Source organism: Cnephaeus nilssonii (assembly GCF_951640355.1).
Source record: "Cnephaeus nilssonii genome assembly, chromosome: 4".
Taxonomy (NCBI): Eukaryota; Metazoa; Chordata; class Mammalia; order Chiroptera; family Vespertilionidae; genus Cnephaeus; species Cnephaeus nilssonii.
In genome coordinates this window covers 3,445,237-3,463,605 of record NC_137075.1, presented here as the reverse complement: position 1 = coordinate 3,463,605, position 18,369 = coordinate 3,445,237, and the positions used below count along the sequence as shown (strand labels likewise).

The window sequence follows — 18,369 nt, the reverse complement described above, 5'->3', positions numbered from 1 at the left end:
TTCCAGTGTATCATCTTTAGCATCATTTCTCTACCTCAATACTCTTGATATTTTGGGCCAGATCATTTTTTAAAATATATTTTTATTGATTTCAGAGAGGAAGGGAGAGGGAAAGAGAGGTAGAAACATCAATGATGAGAGAGAATCACCAATCGGCTGCATCCTGCATGCCCCCTACTGGGGATCAAGCCCGCAACCCGGGCAAGTGCCCTTGGCTGGAATCGAACCTGGGACCTTTCTATCCACTGAGCCAAACCAGCCAGGGCCCAGAAAAAAATTTTATGAGTAGGAGACTGTCCTGTGCATTGTAGGGTGTTTAGCAGCATTGTCTTGACTCTACCTATTAGAGGCCAGTAGTACACCCAAACAGCACCAGTTGAAAACAAAAATGTTTCCAGACATTATCAAATGTCCCATGGGAGGCAAAGTTGCCCAATTGAGAACCAGAAGTTCCTCAGGAGTGAGGAAACCTTTATCAGAAACTGCTGCAATATCTTTTTCCTCTTAGCTCCTGCCCCATCATGTCTGCTTAGCCATACCCATATTGCTTTGCATACCCATACTTAAAATCAGTTATTGACATGACCACCACCATGATTGATTCCGGTCAGTGGGACATGCCTGGGTTGCGGGCTCAATCCCCAGTAGGGGGTGTGAAAAAGGCATCCAATTAATGATTCTCTCTCATTATTAATGTTTCTATCTTTCCCTCTCCCTTCCTCTCTGATATCAATAAAAATATAAAATAAATAAATAAATGCAGTTGGCTGGAAATCAGAGACTCGAATAGACCACCCCCATTCCTTTCTTCAAAATAAACTATATTCAGCTTCAGAGGAATTATGATTTGGCCTAAATAGTGCCTTAAAATAAGCTTGAAGTATTTGACTCATAATATTGATATTATTTCATTTGGTTTCTTGTATTTCCTCCTTTAGAACTAACCATTTCATCCTGGCTGGTGTTGCTCAGTGGTTAGAGTGTTGGCCTGTGCACTGAAGGGTCCTGTGTTTGATTCCTGGTCAAGGGCACATATCTCAGTTACAGGTTTGATAGGTCAGGGCATGTGCAGGAAGCAATCGATCTCTCTCTCTCTCTCTCTCTCTCTCTCTCTCTCTCATTTGCCCCCTCCCTTCCACTAAAAATCAGTGGAAAAAATATCCTCGGGTGAGGATTAACAGCCACAACAACAAAACAGAATTAACAATTTCCATGACATTGATAACAACTCTTGATTGGATCATCGGTTTATTTACTTAATATACCTGCATATTATATACGCTAGTGACCCGGTGCATGAAATTCGTGCACGGAGGGGGTTTCCCTCAGCCCAGCTTGCCCCTTCTCACAGACTGGGAGCCCTCAGGGGATGTCCTACTGATGACCCCCTGGGGAGCGGGTCTAAGCTACAGTCTGGCCACCCTCTACGGGAGGTGACCGGGCTGATCAGGGGAAGGCGCCAGCCCCATCACCCCACTGCTGCAGCCACTGCCAGCCACTGCAGCCACCAAGGTGTTTTCATCAACATGGACTCTAGTCCCTTCACTGTGAAAAAATGACAACTTTCTTTAGGCATTTTCAAGATGTGTCTTTAATAGGATATTAAAGACACATTTCTTTCTTTTTTTTTTTTTTTATCCTCACCTGAGGATATGTTTCCATTGATTTTTAGAGAGTGTGGAAAAGAGAGGGAGAGACAGAGAGAAACATCAATGTGAGAGGGACACATTGATTGGTTGCCTTCTGCATGAGCCCTGACCTGGGCCCTGGCCAGGGAGGAGCCTGTAACCTAGGTACATGCTCTTGATCAGAATCAAACCCGGACCCTGCAGTCGGCAGGCCGAGGCTCTATCCACTGAGCCAAACCAGCTAGGGCAGGATATGACATTTCTTAACCCCTCCAGCAGCGGACCTTCGTTTTTTCCTCCAGAAGTGTGGTGGAAAAACCCTAGAACACCTTCTTGGATTCTTATAACCCAAGTTACCATGAACACTGCAAGTGGCGGCGTACAGGGAGCTTAGCCAATGAGCAGTCAGAAAAAGTGTTTACGCTCTAACTGGTTTGGCTCAGTGGATAGACCAGTGATGGGCAACCTTTTGAGCTTGGTGTGTCAAACTTCGCCAAAAAACTGAGCATAACTCGGGTAGTGTGTCACTTTGAGGAAAAAACATTATTTCGCAAATGTTTCATCCTCAGGAGCAGCAAATGTTTCATCCTCGGCATGCGGCCACCTCAGCGGCTGTGTATCATCAGAAATGGCTACGCATGCCGAGACCAGTTTGGCTCAGTGGATGGAGCGTCGGCCTGCGGACTGGAGGGTCCTGGGTTCGATTCCGGTCGAGGGCATGTACCTTGGTTGCGGGCACATCCCCAGTGGGGGGTGTGCGGGAGGTGGCTGATCGATGTTTCTAACTCTCTATCCCTCTCCCTTCTTCTCTGTGAAAAGTCAATAAAAATATATTTTAAAAAAAAGGAATGGCTACGCATGTCAGTGCTGACACACGTGTCATAGGTTCGCCATCACTGGGATAGACCGTGGGCCTGCAGACTGAAGGGTCCCAGGTTTGAATCCTGTTAAGGGCATGTACCTTGGTTGGAAGCACATCCCCAGTGGAGAGTGTGCAGGAGGCGATGTTTCCGACTGTCTATCCCTCTCCCCTCTTCTCTGTAAAAAATCAGTAAAGTATATTTTTTAAAAAAAGAAAAGGTGTTTCCTCTGCAGCTCATGAGGCAGAGGACGCCCAGATTGTGTCCACTGGACTAGGGGTGTGCCCTGCCACCGGGGGGGGGGGGGGAGGAGCGGGAAAGGGGCACTCTCCCGAGGCTGGCAGCCAGCCCCGTGTCTTGGGCGCCGGGCTGGGGGGCATGCGGGGACCCCCGGGCAGTGCGCGGCAGTGGCCACCAGGGTCTCCGCACGCCCCCAGGTCCGGCAGCCAGCCCCACGTCGTGGGCGCTGAGCTGGGGGCGTGGACCTGGACCGCCGCTTGGCGCCTGCGTTTGTAGGCCTGGAGTGGCCAGGAGTCGTTCTGGGACCCCTGCCGTTCAGGGCCTAAGTGTGGACCTACAGGCTAGGAGCGGCCTGGGTCCTGAGGATGTTCCCGAGACTCAGACTGCTCGGTGCCTGCATATGCAAATTAACCGCCATCTTTGTTGTGTTAATTTGCATGCTCGCTCTGATTGGCTGTTGGGTGTAGCGGAGGGACAGTCAATTTGCATGTTTCTCTTTTATTAGTGTAGATTAGATGTGAGACAAAAGTACAAATTTAAAAGGATTAGATAAACATGAAGTGAACTATATTAAAGTAATATTTTACAGGTTCAGATATGGTTTAATGCAGTGATGGCAAACCTATGACACGCGTGTCAGCACTGACACGTGTAGCCATTTCTGATGACACGCGGCCGCTGAGGCGGCCGCATGCCAAGGATGAAACATTTGCTGCTCCTGAGGATGAAACATTTGCGAAATAATGTTTTTTCCTCAAAGTGACACACTACCCGAGTTATGCTCAGTTTTTTGGCGAAGTTTGACACACCAAGCTCAAAAGGTTGCCCATCACTGGTTTAATGGCTCAAAATATTTTTTGCTTTATAAAAAACTAACATTTGATTAGAACAGAGTGATTAATTGTGAGTCATTGACTTTTTTGCGGGGTGAAGGGGAGTTATGGACATGTTCATTATCTTGATTGTGGTGATGGTATCACAGTGTATGCATATGTTCGAATTAATCAAATTGAATACATTAAGTATGTGCAGGTTTTTATATATGAGTTATACCTCGGTAAATCTGTTAAAAAAAATAACCAGTAATGCAACTCATGAGCACATGGACCACAGGTGCATCTTTTCTTAGCTCCCAGGGGTGAGTCCAAAGCAGCAATAGAACTTGGCTGACTTTCTGTTTCTTTAGTTTTTTCCCTTTCTATTAATATTGTGTTTTTCTGTTGATTTTTAGAGAGAGTGGAAGGGAGGGAGGGAGGGGGAAAGAGACAGAGAGAGGGAGAGAAACATCGATGTGAGAGAGACACATTGATTAGTTGTCTCCTGCACGCGCCCTGACCAGGGCCGGGGATCAAGCCTGCAACTGAGGTACATTCCCTTCACCGGAATTGAACCCGGGACCTTTCAGTCCAAGGACTGATGCTCTATCCACTGAGCCAAATCAGCTAGGGCTCCTGTCTGAGATTTTAGAATTGAAAATATATGCTCTATTTCTCTGTATGTGTAGGTGTCTGTAAATCAGAAATGTCTTTACCTATACAAATTAAAAAGGATTAGATAAGCATGAACTATTTTTACAGTAATATTCAAATATCTCAAAATAATTTTCTAAAACATTATTTGGTTAGAACAGAGTGATTCTCTGTGAGTCGTTTTTATTTTTTTTTAATATATTTTATTGATTTTTTACAGAGAGGAAGGGAAAGGGATAGAGAGTTAGAAACATCGATGAGAGACATGGATCAGCTGCCTCCTGCACACCCCCTACTGGGCATGTGCCCGCAACCAAGGTACATGCTCTTGACCGGAATCGAACCTGGGACCCCTCAGTCTGCAGGCCGACGCTCTATCCTCTGAGCCAAACCAGTTAGGGCTCTGTGAGTCATTTTTAAAATTTTGGTATAACCCTACAGAAAATAGTAACTGCTAGTTTTTAGAGAAAAAAATTAATGTAAGGAAATGGTTGAGTAAGTGTTGGAAGATTAAAAAAGCAAAAAGGGAAGAGGTTGGAGCTATCAGAACCTCAAATTTCAGAGAAGGGGCTTCACAGAGCTGATGCCAGTGCTTCTGCGGGGAGCAGTGAAGCTGGTGTGTACACAAGTCAGGAAGCAAAGCTGGAGACGGAGCCAACTGCCGGGGCAGTGCCGGTACAAATGGCAAGCAAAGGAAGAAATAGTCCCTCCCTTCCGGCCTCTTCGGTACCTGCTGCTGCTGCTGGAACCTGACAGGAAGCCAGCTAGGGACAGAAAAATGTAGTTTGCAGAGTTCCAGTCCCGATTCACAAAGGGTAAGTAAGGGTGGAGTTCAAAGACGGTAGTTTAAAAAGTGACACACTTAACACTTTGAATGAAACTGATAGTCAAAGAATGGGTCCCAGGTTCAGTTAATCAAATTTTTATTTTATTTTCATGGCAATCATAGCTAGAAAGAATACCTGAGAGGCATGATGTAGAGCAGGGTGAGCAAATTTCCTATAAGGGTCAGATTTTAAATATTTGAGGCTTTGCCAGAACCGGTTTGGCTCAGTGGATAAAGCGTCGGCCTGTGGACTGAAAGGTCCCAGGTTCGATTCCGGTCAAGGGCATGTACCTTGGTTGCGGGCACATCCCCAGTGGCGGGTGTGCAAGAGGCAGCTGATCGATGTTTCTCTCTCATCGATGTTTCTAACTCTCTATCCCTCTCTCTTCCTCTCTGTAAAAAATCAATAAAATATATTTTAAAAAATAATAATTAATTAATTAATATTTGAGGCTTTGCAGGCCATAAGGTCTCTGTCTCTAATACTTAGCTTTGCCTTTGTAGCCCAAAAGCAGCTTTAGACAATATGTGAACAAATAAACAGTAAAACGTTATTTATAGAAATGGGCAGTGGGCTAGATTTGGCCCTGGGCGATAATCCGTAGACTCCCCATGTGGTGTATTTACACTTAGGGTGAAGTTGGCACTTAGTGATAGTCCATATGGATTTATATTTGGAATAACCTTGATACTTTTTAATTTGAAAGTTTCATCTCTATAAATTTGATTAGACTGATTTGTAAAGACCTCATGCTGGCTGAAGGCCTATAAGAGTACTATGGGAAGTGTTAGCTCTGCCATTCTTTTGTTCACTTAGGATTGCATTATTAGTATTATCTTTAATACATTTTTTAAAATACGTTTTTATTGCTTGTAGAGAGAAAGGAAAGGAGAAGGACAGAGAGAGAGGTAGAAACATCAATGATGAGAGAGAATCCTTCATCGTCTGCCTCCTGCACACCCCCTACTGGGGATTGAGCCCACAAACCAGGCATATGCCCTGACCTGGAATCAAACCCGTGACCTCCTGGTTCATAGGTTGACACTCAACCACTGAGCCACCCTGGCTGGGCCTTTAATGCATTTTTTAATAGGAGTGTTTTTAAGTCACTCATTTTTTAATACTTTAGTTCAGTGATGGCGAACCTATGACACGCGTGTCAGCACTGACACGCGTAGCCATTTCTGATGACACGCGGCCGCCTCAGCGGCCGCATGCCGAGGATGAAACATTTGCTGCTCCTGAGAATGAAACATTTGCGAAATAATGTTTTTTCCTCAAAGTGACACACTACCCGAGTTATGCTCAGTTTTTTGGCGAAGTTTGACACACCAAGCTCAAAAGGTTGCCCATCACTGCTTTAGTTAAAAATTTGTGTAGTTGTACAATGATATGAATGTACTTAATGCAGTGAATTTACACTTAAGAATGGCTAAAATAGTAAATTTTATGTTACATATATTTTACCACACACACAAAAATGATGTAACTTGTGATGCTCTATAACGCATCACTCTTTGCTCAGATATCTCAAATACTGACATGAAACCTCATAAGAGTGTCAATTACCATCCATACATTAAATTCATAAAGATTGATTTCTTGTTGGTTTTAGTAAAAAGAATGTAAATAGAATATTTAGTGCAGTCTCTCTGCTCCCATGACCATCCTGTGCGCACCTGGGTGTGCACACACCCGCTGGGCCAGCGCCCTGTTTCCTCACAGAACAGTTTTACGGAATATTGAGGCAGCACATTGATAACTTTGCAAACTGGACTTTGTCTCTAGTTCTTCCCTTGCCAGCATACATTGTTAATGGTGTTATCCTGACTTTGTATTTTCATGCCTACTCTCCCATTCCTAATCCAGCTCTGCTTTTTCATCCATATTTCTCTAACTTTATATAAGCTTCTATTTTAACTCTCATCACATCATATTTTATTTATTTGCTTATATCTCTCTCCTCCTCCCTTTTTGAGTAGCATGTCTTGGTTATGTACTGCAGTCCTAGCACCTAGCTGTGGCACACAGCATGCTCTCGCTCAGTTATTGGAATCAGAACTTACCCAGCCATTGACAAGCTTCTTAGTGGCTCATAATTAATCTGAGCTATTTTTGGTGGCTCAGCCAGTTCTTCCTTCCATTTGTAATTTTGGTCAGCTTTAGTTTTTTCCCAGAGGCCTAAATCTCATTTTTACTGCCAGCCACAGCCTCTTCCATACCAGTATTTGGCAGTTAGGAAGATTACAACACCAGTTACATTTGCATAGTACATAGCTTTCAGAATAATTATTGCAAGTAATCTTGCTGGTGTTGGTTAATTCATTAAATACCTACTGACAGACTGTGTGCTATGTACTAGAAACCCTGCTGGGGATACATAGTGAGCATTTTACATACAAGGGAACTGAGAAGTTGGATGACAGGTATAAGATTATATATCAAGTTACTGACAGAACTGTGACTAGATCCTAGGTCTCCTGACTCACGGCCCATTGGGTGGAAGGGAGTTGCTCTGAGAAGAGTTAGAACAGGATAGTTGGGATGGTACTTGTGAGAGGGTTTGCTTATGACCATCCTAACCTCTACTTGTGTATTTTCAGTAATTGAGGAGCCTAGTGTCTTCAAGGAAGTACCTTACATTTATTTAGACCATGTTGGAAGTTCCGTTTGGCAGACCGGGCACCTGGTTCATCCTTTCAGGTGGTCAGATGAGGATCAGAGTACAAACTCAATTCAGGATTCTCTTGGAATGAATGGTTTGGAGAATTCTGTAGGGCCTTCACTGCCAGGGGAGCAATTGACTGATGTGTGCCAGCCACATAGAGTCTTAGAGACAAAGGGTGGCTGGCTGCCCTGTTGCTGATGTGTATCTTGGTGTGGCCTCTGCAGGATCAGGTCGATGTGGTCCTTGTCATTATTTGATGGGTCAGAAATTGTTTACCCAGAAGTGATAAATTTTTGAGAAAAGAGATCACATTAACCCAAAGATCTAAGGACAGGTTTATAAGTTAAAATACCGACTTTAGCCTGGCCGGTGTGGCTCATTGGTTGAAAGTTAACCTATGAACCAAGGAGGTCACAGGTTCGATTCCCTGTCAGAGTATGTGCCCAGGTTGCAGGCCCGATCCCCAGGGAGAGGCGTGCAGGAGGTAGCTGATGGATGATTCTCTCTTTTTTTTGTTTTTTTGTTTTTTCTTTCCAATTTTTTTATTAAGGTATTATATGTGTACATATCTTACCATTGCCCCCCTGGATGATTCTCTCTTATCGTTGATGTTTCTATATCTCCCTCTCCCTTCCTCTTTGAAATCAATAAAAATATATTTAAAAATAATGATGTATAGTGGGAGATATATATCTGGCTTAGAATCTGAAATCTGTCTAAACCAGGGATTCCAACCCACTGGGCTCTAGCCTGGTGCCAAATTAAAAATCAGAAGGTTGCTTGTGTGGTAAGATAGAATTAAGAGCTGGTTGAATAGTATCTTCCTATGAGCGGCTGTCACATTGGAGTATTCTTTCTTAATTATTTAACATTCAGAATCAACCCACCCAGACTTGTGGGAGGAGACTACGGTATTTCTGCCCTTTCACTTTTTGATATTCAGTTGTCAGAAAAGCCTCTCTCAGCCCTGGCCTGTGTGGCTCATTGGTTGGAGCGTTGTCCTGTACACAGAGGGTGGCAGGTTCCATTTCCAGGCAGGGCACATACCCATGTTGTGGGTTTGATCCCTAGTCAGGGTACCGGGTATGTTCAGGAGGCAACTGACCGAGTTTCTCTCACATTGATGTTTTTTACTCTCTCTCTCTCTCAAATGAATTTTTTTAAAATTAAGCCCTGGCCATTGTTGCTCAGTAGTTGGAGTGTCATCCTGCATACCGAAGGGTGGTGGGTTTGATTCCCTGTCAAGGGCACGTACCTGGATTGCAGGTTCAATCCCCTGCCCGGTTGGGGCGCTTGCAGAAGACAACCAATCAATGTGTCTTTCTCACATCAATGTTTCTCCCTCCCCCTCTCTCTTTCTCTCTCTCTCTCTTTCGCTACCCCTCCATCTCTCCCTCCCTTCCACGCTCTAAAAATCAATAGGGGGTGGGGGGTGGGGGTGGGGGAAATGTCCTCAGGTGAGGATTGCAACAACAACAACAATTTTTTTTTTAAAAGCCTCTGTCATTACCAGTTTCCTTCTGAAGAGAGAACTGGTTTAAACTTCCAGGAGTACTGCTTATTTTCTTTTGTTGTTGTTGTTGTTGTTGTTATTGTTATTATTATTATTATTATTATTATTATTATTATTATTTAGTCCTCACCCACAGATATGTTTTTTATTGATTCTAGAGGGAGAGAGAGAAACATTGATTGGCTGCCTTTCATTCACACCCCGACCAGGGATTGAACCTGTAACCTGGGCATGTGTCCTGACCGGGAATTCGGTATTATTCTCGAATCAGCTGAGCCACACCAGCCAGGGCAGTCCTGCTTATTTTATGTTCACTATTACTTGGGTAATATATGAAATCTATTATTTCATGAAATTTGTGGTAGTTTGTGCTACTTAATATGATTGAAGAATAGCTTACCATCTTCACTTTGATTCCTGTAACACTCTCCACAAAGAACTAATGCATTTTCTACTTCCACTGAGCACTTTTCTGTGGGCACACTGAATTTAGTTCCTATTTTTTCTCCAGGGTCATCCAGTAGCAGGCACCCAAATCAGGCAACTCCAAAGAAAAGTGGTTTAAAGAATGGCCAAATGAAGAATAAAGATGACGAGTGCTTTGGGGATGATATTGAAGAGATCCCAGACACAGATTTTGATTTTGAAGGGAACCTAGCCCTGTTTGACAAGGCAGCTGTGTTTGAGGAGATTGATACATATGAGAGGAGAAGTGGTACCCGTTCCAGGGGGGTCCCAAGCGAAAGGCCTACTCGGTACCGCCACGATGAGAACATCCTGGAGTCAGAGCCCATAGTCTACCGACGGATCACAGTGCCCCACAGTGTGGGCAAGGAGTTCTGCACAGGTGAGTTGCACCAGACCCCACACCCTTCTGGCTGCTCTCCCTATTATGCTTGAAGCAGAATGACCCAGATTCTGACTCAGAGTCTTATAGTAGGAATTAACTAAAGTGGCTTGGTGGTTGGCCATTATTATTTTCTCTTGGGGATTATATCCAATACAACATAATGACCTACCATTGTAGGGGAGTTGATTTCTCTACATGTCCATTTATATCCTGCATCTGGCAGAATCTGTTCTGCGGTTAATTTAGTACTAGAGGCCCAGTGCACGAAAGTCATGCACAGGTAGGGTCCCTAGGCCTAGCTGGCAATCAGGGCCAATCTATGGGGTGACCGGCAGGGCAATCGGGGCCCCTCTTGCACCCACCTGGGCTGGCCTGGTGCCGCCGGTCACCTCCCTCTGCGGGGTGACGGGCAGGGTGATCTGGGGGGCCCCCACTGGCACCTGCCTTGGCTGGCGGCCTGGCACTGCCCGCTCACTGGCCCCGCCCCCCGCTGCCATTGCTGGTCGGGGCCTATGGGCGGGGGGCAGCTCTTGCGTTGGGCGTCTGTCCCCTGGTGGTCAGTACGCATCATAGCGACCAGTTGTTCTGCCGTTCAGTCGATTTGCATATTAGGGTTTTATTATATAGGATGTTACGATTAATAACTAAAGGCATAGGGGCCAACTATCTAGATTCACATAATCCAATCTATGTGAATTTCACTTTGGCTTCCCTGTTACTGCCTGAACATTTTAGCAGAAATTCAACTCTTCTTCACTAATTATTTGCTGTGGTAAAAAACAGTTGGAGATGGATGTTTGAAACCACTGGTTAAAATTAGGGTTTCAGTAAATTACATTTGTTTACTACACTGTCTTCATCTCCTGCTAGCCCTGGTCATTGAGAGTTGACTAGTCATAATTGTCATATAACAAAACAGTACCTTGGTAATTATGTATGTCACTGTAGTTAGTATATGATAGTCTAGTCTGTTACCCCAGTGTTTTTTAAGTTTCTTTCTTTGTTTTTAGCAGTAGAGTCTTCAAACATGTAAAAGCAGCTGTGGGAGAGGTGGTCTACCTCACCCTTGTCCCTTCCAAATCACATTCTTATCTGGGCTTCTTGGAATACAGTTTGAAAACCATTGTTATTGAACGATCTTAAGCTAAAGGGGGAATCATAATCATTTTAATAGGTAGAGAAGGAACTGAGTAATTGGTTTGAAGTTTTGAATGCTAGTAGTGCTTATAGAGAGAATTATGGAGCTAGCTTAACCTTTTGCACTCGGATGTCGAGTGTGACTCGACACGGTTAGCATCGGTAGCAGCTCGAGAAAAAAGCGAGTGCAAAGGGTTAATTACATGGAGAAGAATCAGATCTGGCATGGCTTTTTTTTTTTAATATGTTTTTATTGATTTCAGAGAGAAGAAGGGATAGGGGGAGAGAGAAACATCAATGATGAAAATCATCAGTCGGCTGCCTCCTGCACAGCATCTACTGGGGATCGAGCCCACACCCCAGACATGTGCTCTGACCAGAAATTGAAATGTTCATGGTGGGCGCTCAACCACTGAGCAACACCAGCCAGGCTGGCATGGCTTTTTGTAGACAGCTATAGAGCTCTGTTGTATTTGGTTTTGCTGAGTGTAGCCGTTTGTACTTACTTCTCATGTGGAAGAAAAAAAAGCAGACTGTCAAGCTAAGAAAGACTCCTAAATTGTTTCCATCTTTCACTGGCAGACTCCGGCAGAGGTGCCTCTAAACTACTTAGGTAGTTTCCTTAAGTGGCATTGAGTGTATCTTGCTGAACTCCTTTGATTTTTACCACCTATGTAAAGGCAAACAGTGTAGCTCAGAATCAGGCTTAATTTAACTGGCCAGGTTTTAAGTTTTTCGAAGGCAGCTATCATCCAGCAGTTCAGGTAGTACCTCAGATCCTGCCATCCATCTACCTCTGACTGCTCCCCTTTTACTGCCTCTACTGGTCACTCTCTGGACTGAGGCGGTTGGTCATTCAGTATGTGGTTTCCCTGGAATTCCTGAGCTCAGGGAGATGATAGCCTGCCTTGGAGTAAAGTAACAGAGAGAGAATAACAGTGAGAATCAGTCAAGTGTCAACCGTGCTAAGGAGTGGGAAATGAAGCCCTTTTGCCTATCAGGGTCTATGTCGGAAAAGGAGTCAGCAAACAGTTATCTTGCTGAGCAGTTTCTACAGGTGATTTTTAAAAAATATATTTTATTGATTTTTTTTAGAGAGAGGAAGGGAGAGGTATAGAACATCAATGAAAGAGAAACTTTGATCAGCTGCCTCTTGCACACCTCCTACTGGGGATGTGCCCGCAACCAAGGTACATGCCCTTGACCGGAATCGAACCTGGGACCTTTCAGTCCGCAGGCCGACGCTCTATCCACTGAGCCAAACCATTTAGGGCTCTACAGGTGATTTTTATCTCAGCTTCAGATCCAAGGCATAAATAAGCCTCAAAGCAGGTTTTACTGAATGTTATTCAGATAGTGCTGGGGACACTTTCCCAGTTGGATCCACTATCTAAATGTTAGGGTCAGAATAAGGCAAACTACCTGGAATATGTGGGGACACAACCTAGGTTCATACAATGTTAGTGTTAGGTTACTTGCTTACCTAGTATATAATTCTTTCATTTTACAGATGAGGACATGGAAGCCCAGAGTAGTAAAGGCTCTTAAAAACTTGATCCTATTTACTTTCCTCTTCTGAATGCAGTTAAGTTAACAAGAAAGGAGAATATAGTATGAGAAGGGCAGTTTAATGGCAAAATAGACTATAGTCTTTTCTCTTTCGTATGCCCTCAGAAATTGGCCAACTTAGCTCAGCCATTACATGAAAAGTGGCTTGGATAACTCCTCAATCTAGCCTTGTGGCATTCATGTTCTAGAACCTCAGATACCTTGTTTTCTACTAATCCCCAGACCCAGAGGCAACAGAACAAGTAACTACCCATTTGGGGATGGCTGGGGTGTTAGGTTCTGAGAGCTCGCTGCTGGTATTCCATATACTACGGCCACGTGGTGTTAACAGTTTCTAAGCCATTACTAATGGCTTATACTTCTTCTCTTGGCAATACTCTTCACCGCTGTGGGGGCTACAGGGGAGCAATGGTATAAAAGTTCTGTTGATTGGGAAAACGCATTCAGGAAGCAACTAAATTTAGCTCTTTGTTTAAAACAAGTCTTTTCTCTCTGGAAAGCCCTTTTGAGTCTTTTGACAGTACTGCTGTCTCCAGCAGTCACAGATTATCAGATATTCCTCCAGCTTGGACCTACCCTGCTAAATAATATCAGAGGCCACATCCGTGTGTGTTAGGTTTGGCTATAAAATGCTAGACGCATGTGAGCACTCTTTGTTCAATAGTGAGAGGTCCCCAAAGAACACTGGTCAGGAGAGTGGTAAAGCCTCAGAGAATCTTTGCTCAACATTCATAATATTCTAAACGAAATATTTAAGACACTTTGGATCAGTCAAAATGCTATGCTTATTGTAAGTCATTCAAAGACAGTCCTTGTGTTCAAGTTATTAAATGTACTGGGAAATGGCAATATACTATGTATGCCTGGAGTCCAATAAGAGTGCACTGCATGTTGAGAAGCAGGAGAGGTCTGGAAGACTGGGCTGATCAGGGCAGGCTTTCCAAAGGGAACAGCACAAAAGCCCTGAAGCATGGGCAGGATTTCATCAGACAAACGTGAAGAGGATATTCATGAGTAGGCTGGGCAGGTGCTAGCGAGGAAAGAGCCCCTGCGAGATCAGCCATTGGCTGGTTTGGCCAGGTCAGGAAGTTTATGTTGTGCAGGAATTAAAAATAGCTTTGGACAAAGCACAGAGAGCCCGTGTGCCAGTGCTGTCCTTGTCCTGTGGCCACGGGGAACATCGGAAAGGTTCTGAAAATTCATAATCCAAAATGTCTTTTTGGAAGGCTGAGTCTATTTAGACTGGTCTCATGATAGAATTCAGGGTAGAATGAGAAGAGAGACCAGAATAGGCTCAAATCATTTCGGCTCATGACATAACGAATGTACCAGGGATTTGGACTTCTGAATGGAAAAGAAGACAGATGTGAGAGAAGTGACAAAGGGGAATTTGATAGGATTTGATTATTGAAAACAAGTGAGAAAAGATAGGGTGATCAAGAAGATTGAAAGGCATTAAACCTGTGAGGCAGGAAAAACATCAGTGAGAGTCTAATTGCAGTCAGATTGCATGGATTTATAGTGGGTTAAGTCCACTGTGCTCCTGTAGTGCTTTGTGGCTGAGCCCAGAGAAAGCAGATACTGTAGTTACTACACTGAGGAATAGGGGTGAAGGAGTTACTATTAAAGGTTGCAACAAGGAGGCTTCTGTAGAGTCAGAGAATTGAGTTCCATAGCTGGAAGGGGGCTGCTGAGCCTGTTCCCTTATCTGTAAATTGGGATAATACTTGTAAAATGAGATCATGTAGAAAAGCAGCTAGTACATTGCCCTGTTTATAATTGTTATTTATCAATATGTGACTTCAAATGTGAATTTCAAAGGCTATCTCAGTAGTGTAATTTCAAAGTGTCAACTTTTATTATTTTTATTTTTTAAAATATATTTTATTGATTTTTTACAGAGAGGAAGGGAGAGGGATAGAGAGCTAGAAACATCGACGAGAGAGAAACATCGATCAGCTGCCTCCTGCACACCCCCTACTGGGTATGTGCCCGCAACCAAGGTACATGCCCTTGACCGGAATCGAACCTGGGACCCTTCAGTCCGCAGGCCGACGCTCTATCCACTGAGCCAAACCGGTTTCGGCCAAAGCGTCAACTTTTAAATTGAGCATAGTGGTTTGGGTCGATTTCTGGGTTCTCTGTTCTGTTCCATTGATCTATATGCCTGTTCTTATGCCAGTGATTACATTGGCTTTGTAGTATAACTTGATATCTGGTATTGTGATTCCTCCAACTTTGTTCTTCTTTCTCAAGATTGCTGTAGCTTTTCGGGGTCTTTTTGGTTCCATGTAAATTTTTGGAGTATTAGTTCAAACCTGTAAAATATGCTGTTGGTATTTTAATAGGGATTGCATTGAATCTGTAGGTTGCTTTGTGTTAGTGTGGTCATTTTAATTATATTAATTCTACCAATCCATGAACATGGTATATGCCACTTGTTTATATCTCTTCTGTCTCTTTTTACAACATTCTGTAGTTTTCTGAGTACAAGACTTTTACCTCCTTGGTTAAGTTTATTCCTAAGTATCTTAATTTTTTTGTTGTTACAATGGTAAATGGGATTGTTTTTGTGTTTCTTTCTGAGAGTTCATTATTGGTATATAAAAATGCCATTGATTTCTGGGTGTTAATTTTGTATCCTGATATTCATTTATTAACTCTAGTAGTTTTTTGGTGACATCTTTAGCATTGATGTGTCTTCTATAAATAATGAGATTTTTACTTCCTCCTTTCCAATTTGGATGCCTTTTATTTCTTCTTCTTGTCTAACTAGAGGCCCGGTGCATGAAATTCGTGCACTGGGGAGGGTGTCCCTCAGCCCAGCTTGCACCCTCTCTAATATGGGACCCCTCGGGGGATGTCCAACTGCAGGTTTAGGCCCGATCCCTGTGGAATCAGGCCTAAACCTGAAGTTGGACATCCCTCTCACAATCCAGGACCGCTGGCTCCTAACCGCTCACCTACCTGCCTGATTGCCCCCTAACTGCTCCCTTGCTGGCCTGATTGCCCCCTAACTGCTCCTCTGCAGGCCTGATTGCCCCCAAATACCCTCCCCTGCTGGCCTGATCACCCCCAAGGCTTTTATTAGTATAGATTGCAATGGCCAGGACTTCCAGAACTATGTTGAATAAGAGTGGTGAAATCAGACATCCATATCTTGTTCCTGTTCTTAGGGGAAATGCTTGTAGTTTTTGCCTATTCAGTATGATGTTCGCTGTAGGTTCGTTATATATGGCCTTTATTATGTTGGGGTATGCTCCCTCTATTCCAACTTTGCTGAGAGTGGGTGTCAAAAATGGGTGTTGGATTTTGTCAGATGCTTTTTCTGCATCTATTGATATGATCATGTGAGTTTTGCCTTTCAGTTTGTTTATGTGATGTATCATGTTTATTGATTTGTGAATATTGTACCAGCCTTGCATTCCTGGAATAAATCCCACTTGGTCATGTGTATGATCTTTTTATGCTAGAGGCCCAGTGTGCAAAATCGCGCAAGACCCAGACCTGGCGCGCCACGGGACCCATCATTGCACCTCCTGGTGACCGGTCTTTGGTTGTTACGGCATTACGACCACTGGGTTTTTATTATATAGATTGCTGGATTTGATTTGCTAATATTTTGTTGAGGATTTTAGCATCTATATTCATCAGGGACATTGTCCTGTAATTCTCTTTCTTTACAGTGTCTTTATCTGGTTTTGGAATTAGGATAATGCTGACCTCATAAAAAGAGCTTAGAAGTGTTCCTTCTTGGAATTTTTTTTTAATAGTTTGAGGAGTATAGGTGTTAGTTTTCTTTGAATGTACCAGGGATTTTGTTTGCTGGGAGTTTTTTGTTATTGTTGTTTGTTGTTTAATTATGAATGTGTTTTTTTAAATATATTTTATTGATTTCAGAGAGGGAGAGGGAGAGACAGATAGAAACACCAATGATGAGAGAGAATTATTGATCGGCTGCCTCCTGTATGCCCCCCACTGGGGATCGAGCCCCCCCAACCCAGGCATGTGCCCGTGATTGGAATCGAGCCCAGGACCCTTCAGTCCACAGGCTGATGCTCTATCCACTGAGCCAAACCAGCTGGTGCTGCTGGGAGGTTTTTTTTATTACTGCTTCTATTTCCTCAGTTGTTAGTGGCCTATTCAAGTTTTCTGATTCTTCCTGATTCAGTTTTGGAAGATTGTATTTTTTTAGGAATTTGTCCATATCATCCAGATCCTCCAGCTGGTTGGCATGTAGTTATTCACAGTATTTTCTTACAATCCTTTCTGTGGTGTCAGTTGGTTACTTTACCACTTTTATTTCTGATTTTATTTTTATTTATTTATTTTTTAATTTCTTTATTGCTTAAGGTGTCACATATTTGTCCTCATCCCCCCATTCCCATCCCACACCCCTCCCCACGGATGCCCCCACCCCCCTGTGGTCCTTAACCATTGGTTAGGCGCGTATGCATGCACACAAGTCTTTTGGTTGATCTCTCCCCCCACCCCCACCTTCCCGTACCCTCCCTCTGAGGCCCGACAGTCCGATCGATGCCTCCTTGTTTCTGGTTCTGTTCTTTTTCATCAGTCTATGTTGTTCATCATTTCCCCTAGATGAGTGAGATCATGTGTTACTAGAAATATACTTATAAGAACCGAATGTGAGACGAGCAATAATAGTTATGCTGACAGGCAAATGAATCAGTCTGTAGTGAGTTTCTTTCTGGACCAACAGTTCTTTTGAGACCCAATTTCAATGTCCACCAGTTCCTTATGTGTACATGTCGGCAGTGACTTTTCAGCTCTGGATGGTGGACAAATGGTGGTAATGCAGGTCCGACTCCCTCTGGTTTGGTCTTGGCCGGACCCAGGGACACGGCTTCACCCGGACTCAGGGGCGCGTGGCCTCACCCGGACCCAGGGGCACGAGGCCTCTCCCGGACCCAGGGGCGCGTGGCCTCTCCCGGACCCAGGATCCAGCTTCACCTGGACCCAGGGGCGCACGGCCTCACCCGGACCCGGGATCCAGTTTCACCCGGACCCAGGGGCGCGTGGCCTCTTCCGGACCCAGGGGCACGTGGCCTCTCCCAGACACAGGGGCGCGGCCTCACCCGGACTCGGGACCCAGCCTCACCCGGATCCAGGGGCGCACGGCCTCACCCGGACCCGGGATCCAGCTTCACCCAGACCCAGGGGCGCGTGGCCTCACCCGGACCCAGGGGCATGTGGCCTCACCCGGATCCAGGGGCGTACGGCCTCACCCGAACCCGGGATCCAGCTTCACCCGGATCCAGGGGCACGTGGCCTCACCCGGATCCAGGGGCGCACGGCCTCACCCGGACCCGGGATCCAGCTTCACCTGGACCCAGGGGCATGTGGCCTCACCCGGACCCAGGGGCACGTGGCCTCACCCGGACCCGGGACCCAGCGGGGCTTCGTCTTCTTTTTTTTTTTTTTTTTAATTTCTTTATTGATTAAGGTGTCACATATTTGTCCTCATCCCCCCATTCCCATCCCACACCCCTCCCCATGGATGCCCCAACCCTCTGTTGAACTTAAGCATTGGTTAGGCTCATATGCATGCACACAAGACCTTTGGTTGATCTCTCCCCCCTCCCCCCAC

The 18,369-nt window shown here is 44.6% G+C and overlaps 1 protein-coding gene across 1 annotated transcript in view; it reads left to right on the top strand.

The window, feature by feature from the left end:
• The window catches only part of EDC3 (enhancer of mRNA decapping 3), an 89,680-nt gene that overhangs the window by 54,244 nt on the left and 17,067 nt on the right, over positions 1–18,369 (top strand). Inside the window, exon 4 of the mRNA XM_079768861.1 lies at positions 9,717–10,052. Coding sequence (XP_079624987.1) covers positions 9,717–10,052 — 336 coding nt within the window. The remainder of the gene's footprint in view (positions 1–9,716; positions 10,053–18,369) is intronic.